This window comes from Sinocyclocheilus anshuiensis, unplaced genomic scaffold (genome assembly GCF_001515605.1).
Source record: "Sinocyclocheilus anshuiensis isolate Anshui unplaced genomic scaffold, SAMN03320099.WGS_v1.1 scaffold1110, whole genome shotgun sequence".
Taxonomy (NCBI): Eukaryota; Metazoa; Chordata; class Actinopteri; order Cypriniformes; family Cyprinidae; genus Sinocyclocheilus; species Sinocyclocheilus anshuiensis.
The window spans coordinates 253,703-260,187 of NW_015536525.1; the positions used below are offsets into that span (position 1 = coordinate 253,703).

The 6,485-nt window shown below is 39.8% G+C and overlaps 1 protein-coding gene across 1 annotated transcript in view; it reads left to right on the forward strand.

The window, feature by feature from the left end:
- Nucleotides 1-3,405, forward strand: part of LOC107694145 (oxysterol-binding protein-related protein 10-like) — a 29,773-nt gene extending 26,368 nt beyond the window's left edge. Inside the window, exons 9-13 of the mRNA XM_016493753.1 lie at nucleotides 68-539; nucleotides 1,572-1,758; nucleotides 1,841-2,023; nucleotides 2,632-2,785; nucleotides 3,011-3,405. Coding sequence (XP_016349239.1) covers nucleotides 68-539; nucleotides 1,572-1,758; nucleotides 1,841-2,023; nucleotides 2,632-2,785; nucleotides 3,011-3,055 — 1,041 coding nt within the window. The 3' untranslated portion in view covers nucleotides 3,056-3,405. The remainder of the gene's footprint in view (nucleotides 1-67; nucleotides 540-1,571; nucleotides 1,759-1,840; nucleotides 2,024-2,631; nucleotides 2,786-3,010) is intronic.
- Nucleotides 3,406-6,485: the final 3,080 nt, after the last annotated feature.

A 6,485-nucleotide genomic window follows, 5' to 3' on the forward strand; every position in this document is an offset into this window, starting at 1 on the left:
CAACAACACATCAGTATCAGGTAACATTAGAGTTACATTTGACTTTAAGGTGTCTATCTGTGTGCAGGTTGTTCTTCCCACATTCATCCTGGAGAAGCGTTCACTGCTGGAGATGTACGCTAACTTCATGGCGCACCCGGACCTGTTCCTGTCCATCTCTGCCGGAAGCACCCCGGAGGAGCGTATGGTGCGTTTCATTGAATATTACATGACCGCCTTCCATGAAGGACGTAAGGGTGCCGTCGCCAAAAAGCCCTACAACCCGGTGCTGGGCGAGACCTTCCACTGCTCATGGGAGGTTCCACAAGATCAAGTCTGCCCTCTGAGGACTGAGACCAACCCCAGGACTAATCAGGAGGTGACGGGGGCGGGGTCAGACCCTTACAGGGTGCGTTTCGTGGCGGAGCAGGTTTCCCATCATCCTCCGGTGTCTGGGTTTTACTGTGAGTGTGCTGAGAGAGGCATGTGCGTCAACACACACATCTGGACCAAGAGCAAGTTCATGGGCATGTCAGTGGGCGTCTCTATGGTAGGAGAAGGTGGGTCAATTTTCACACAGAGGTTGCTAGTAAATTTCACAATTAAAGGGATTATTCATGCAAAAAAAAAAATAGCTGAAAATGTACTCATCCTCAGGCCATCCAAGATGTAGATGAGTTTGTTTCTTCATCAGATGTGGAGAAATTTAGCATTACATCACTTGCTCACCAGTGGATCCCCTGCAGTGAATGGGTGCCGTCAGAATGAGAGTCCAAACAGCTGATAAAAACATCACAATAATCCACAAGTAATCCACACCACTCCAGTCCATCAGTTAATGTCTTGTGAAGTGAAAAACTGTGTTTGTTAGAAATGAGTCCATCATTAAGATGTTTTAACTTCAAACTGTCCTTTATCCATAATATTGCTTTCTCCAGTGAAAAGTCACCTCGTCTGAATCAGGAGAAAAATATGCACAGATCAAGCCCAGTTTATAAGCGAAAACAGTCAAGAACAGTTCTAAACAAATATGTTGGTGGATTTTTATGTGAGAGTACAACAGGAGATGGACTTATGATGCTTACATATGTTACAGTATGTTATGATATGTTTACTAGTTGCTCTTGTGTAAAGTTATATATGTATGTATGTGTGTATATACACTGAACAAAATTATAAACGCAACACTTTTGTTTTTGCCCCCATTTTTCATGTATATATATATATATATATAACCTATGTAGTATGTATGATTCTCCTTTAAGGTTCTTGGAATCCGGATTTCATGAGATTTATTCCATGATTTTTCTGTAGCAGATACTTTTCACTACGTCACAATTCAGTTCAGGGGTGAAAGGTGTTGTGTGAATGTGAATGCTTTTTTTTTCCCGTTGGACTCTTGGTGTGAATTCCATGATTTTTCTGTAGCAGATACTTTTCACTACGTCACAATTCAGTTCAGGGGTGAAAGGTGTTGTGTGAATGTGAATGCGTTTGTTTTCCCGTTGGACTCTTGGTGTGATGTGAACCTGATGGATCATCTGTGCTGATGTGTTCAGTCGTGCTTTAGGGTTTTGCTCTGTGCTCTTCAGGCGTGTTGTACCTGCGTGATCATGGGGAGGAGTACGTGTTTACATTCCCAAGTGCATACGCTCGATCCATCCTCACCGTGCCGTGGGTGGAGCTCGGAGGAAAAGTCACCATCAGCTGCGCTAAGACCGGATACTCGGCCAACGTCACATTCCACACCAAACCCTTCTACGGGGGCAAAGTTCACAGGTCAGTCAGCAATGTCATTGATTCTGAAATCTGAAAGTCTATGAGTGATGATGATGATGATGATGAAGGTGTGTGTGTTCAGGGTCAGTGCAGAGGTGAAGCAAAACTCCAGCGGGACGGTGGTGTGTAAAGCTCAGGGCGAGTGGAACGGGACACTGGAGTTCATCTACAGCAGTGGAGAGACCAAAGTCATTGACACAAACAAACTGCCCGTCATCAGGAAGATGATTCGCCCCGTTGAGAAACAGGGCCGGACCGAGTCCAGGTAAAACTCTCTGATTACTATATAGAGATGCACCTGTATATATATATAATATTTGGTAACCACCAATACTGTTAGTTTCGGGTAGCTGTGGCTCAAACCTTACATGGGTGGTGGTCTAATAAATTTAAGCACTATAAGAAACATTTCTGATTATTATTAATGTTGAAAACCGTTGTGCTGCTTCATATTTTCTGGAAACCATGATACACTTTTATTTTTCAGGATTCTTTGATGAAAGAAGTTCAAAAGAGCAGCATTTATTTGAAATCTTTTGTAACCTTAATTTCACTTTTGATCAATTTAATGCATCCTTGCTAAATACATTTTTTTTAATTAAAAAAGTATATAAAAAGCCCATACTTTGGGATTTCTGAAGGATCATGTGACTCTGAGGACTGGAGTAATGATTCTGAAAATTCAGCTTTGATCACAGCAATAAATTACTTTTTACAATATATTCACATAGTAAACTATTTAAATTGTAATAGTATATCTTAATATTGCTAATTTGACAGTATTTTTAACAAATAAATGCAGCCTTAGTAAGCTACTAATTTTTATTTTGTGGTCATTGATATAGTTGTGATATTCTGTGTTTTTGATCTCAGGTGTCTCTGGCAGCATGTGACCGCGGTGCTGAAGGAAGGAAACGTTGATCTGGCCACTGAACACAAGCATATGTTAGAGGAAGACCAGCGATCAGACGAGAGACAGAGAGCTGCCAACAACATGCCCTGGAAACCCAAATACTTCAACAAAGAGGTGCGTTCATGACTGAAACCACCTCAGACACGTCTACAGTTACAGACTGGTTTTGAAACCTGACAAACTATAAATCTGAAGTAAATGCATTAGAAAACTTTGGGAAAAATGGACCATTTAGATTGTGAAGCTTATCTCTCTTATGCAGCTAAGATGAAACCATTTGAACCGTTTTTCTGGAGTTTCTATGGTGTGAAGCTGATGAAGGTGTTTGTCTGTGTGCAGGATGACGAATGGGTCTACAGAAACCCCTTATGGAAAACACATTGAAGAAAGGAAGATGAACGCTGATCAGACTAACACAGGGACTGAAAACAAACCGCAAAAATCAAAAACAGGAGAATAATGATGCATCACACTACAGACTGTACAGAAACCAGTGTGTATATATGAGAACATGGACACATAGAACAGACCTTTTATATACTGTATAAATTATATATTATTTTTCACGATTATAACCGAGCCTTTGTGGATATGCACATGTACACAGTATTTAGGTGATCTGTTACTAGATGATTTGTTAACAGAGTAAGAGAGTCATGGATTTACATCCAGTGTGCATTTAACAATGTGGACAAGATGTTCTGAATCAAATTCAGTATTTCAGCTCATATTTCACCCCAATACTATATATATATATATATTCATATTCATTAATATAATTCACTATATTGTAATAATTCATAAATTGTAAATTAAATTATACATTATATAAATTCAATTCTATCATAATTATATTATGAACAATACATTATATAAGGTTTTTGCATTGTGACATTATTTTAATAAAAATGACACATTTCACACCTAACTTATTATTACTGCAATATCCTATTTTTTTACTCCATTCCAACAAATAAATATTGTAATATAATATTTTATTTAAATCAGCATAACTTAGTACAGCAAATACAATCACAATATAGAAGTACTTCACAATTATTTTAAATAAATCTTGATGGTCCTGAAATAAGCTTCAGTTTCTTATGTTTAGTTAAGAAATAAAACTGTATTTTGCGGTGAAATATGATCTGCACATGTTCTTGACAGATGAACAAGTAATGATATTATGTTTGATGAATCAGCAGACATTGAACGGATGAAAATGGTTGTGTTTTCACTGATCAGGTGAGCTGATGGTGCTGTGATTGAGTTATTAAATGTTAAATGAATGAGCATGTCTGGTTAATCAATATCTTCTTCATGAGTCACTGCTAATTACTGTGGCCTGCTGACAGAATGCTATTGTTCAAACTAATTGGCCATTAAATGAGATTTTACCCGAGAAGTTTGACATCGCTCTGCCCCTCCGCAATTCTGATGCACTTTTAAAGGGGATCATGAAAATCTGACTTTTAAGTGCTATAATCAGGTCCCCGGTGCATCTACCAACCAAGGAAACGTGAAAAAGATTAACCCATTAACTTTGTTTTGGGAAGCCTTTTTCTGCAAGCGTCTGAGAAAACAAGCCCGTCTGATTTCGCTCCCTTGGTGACGTGGCAAAGGGATCTCATAATATTACCGCCCCTTAATCTATAAGTTTCTGCCCACGTTGCCGTCATTATGATTTCGCAAGCGACAACGGTGTCTAATGCCATGGCGAAGGTTTGAGCATTGTGGTCTGTGGAGTGGCCTGACGTGGGCATATGAAGCAGACTCGCTCCCTCGGTCAAAATCGAGGAGTCGAGGGTCTGTCCATATAAACTTCCCTCGTCCACTTCACGTTTACATCAATGATGCGTGGTGCCGCGATGCTGTTGTGGTCTGCAAACACAGCTCACCCCTGGTGGAGTTTATGATTATTAAGTGCCGGCCGTTCTATCTACCGAGGGAATATACAGCCATACTGCTCGTTGCCATCTGGGACAGCCGAAAATCATGCAGTGTGTTTAGGGCTTTAGATAAGTAGGACTTACCCATTGATCTCACCTCAGATCACTTACCTGTGGCCTGTAGCACGAAGCGAGATGAACAAACTCAGAGTTTCAGAGTAGGTTTAGAGCTGACAAAACTAACCAAATCCAACCTGGTTTAGATCAGGATCAGCTATGAACCTATGATTAGTTTCGTTGAGGTTGAACTGGAATATCCTACATAAAAAAAGTATGCGGCCTGCACTACAGATAGTGCTACCCTTTTGTTCAAAGACGTCGCATCTGATTTGTAACGAGCATTAGTGACAGAATCATCAGCCAATCAAATTTTGACGTTCAATGACAGCACGCCCTCTGGGTCTAGCGACGTGCCCAGTGCTACCCCCAGCGTTTAGTTGGGAATTTCCAAGGTATGAAAGTGAAATTCAATGAAAAGAAAGTGACAGCCGCAGTCGCCGGTGCCTACACCAGATCTTGTTGCTGATCTACTAAAAACGCCTTTTTCAAGGCGCTCTTTTGCAGACAAAAGAGGAATAACTGAGAAAGGATAAACTACACCCATTCGTTATGAATTCGCTAACAAATGTTTTGTGCGCCATTTCAAAGATTGCAACTATTTGAGTGCTATGAGTGGCTAACAGCTAGCACCGAGCACAACAAGTTATTTGGCCATGTTACTTTTTAATACGAGTAAAGGGACATGGAATGAAAGACGCATGGACTTCATTTACAAGTGACAGCTGAGTGCTTTATTGTTTGACGAGTATTGAATCGTGCACATTGTTATGGAGGTGTACGTAATGCATTGATAATACTGTGGCGTGGTGTGTGGATGTCCAGCATTTGTACAGTTTTGCTGCTGTGGGCGCGCCATCATTTTAGAGTGACGTGAATGTGCATTCGTTATGAATTCGCTAACAAATGTTTTGTGCGCCATTTCAAAGATTGCAACTATTTGAGTGCTATGAGTGGCTAACAGCTAGCACCGAGCACAACAAGTTATTTGGCCATGTTACTTTTTAGATCGGATGATAATATTGTGGTGTGTGGATGTCCAGCATTTGTACAGTTTTGCTGTTATGGGCGCGTCGTCATTTTAGAGTGACCCGCGTATTGGCGGATTGCTTTTACTGATCCATTTAGGGAAATTTACTCTGCATTTAACCCACCCTAAACTAGCCTACTTTTGAAATTATTGATCAGCTGTCATTGTTGTTGAGAGCTTGTGTGCAGAATAATATGCGAATTATATGCATATGGCTGCGTTAGCTGTTACAGAGATGTTGTAAGATAGATGTGTAAAGGTATGTAGTTTACAGTTGCTTACTGAAGGCCCTGACTGAAACCCCACGGTACACTACCGGATATACAGGTGCATCTCAATAAATTAGAATGTCTTGGAAAAGTTCATTTATTTCAGTAATTCAACTCAAATTGTGAAACTCGTGTATTAAATAAATTCAAAACTACTTCAGTCTGTGTGCATTGAATTTATTTAATCCACGAGTTTCAGTTGAATTACTGAAATAAATTAACTTTTCCACGACATTCTAATTTATTGAGATGCACCTGTATGTCACTTTGCTCCCGTAGGATATGTAGTTCCCAGATAGCACACGTACGTCTGCAAGATGTCTGTTAAAGATCGCTTCATCTGGAAAGCATCTGCTTTGTACAAACATGATCTGATCTTTTATATACATTCTGACATCTGATAGGAAACGTCCTATAGACGTATTGCAGATGAGCAAACACAAAAAAAAAATACTTCTTGCAGATGTCAAATAGTCGTCTCTGTGATGTACTTGTGCTATCAGGGTTCT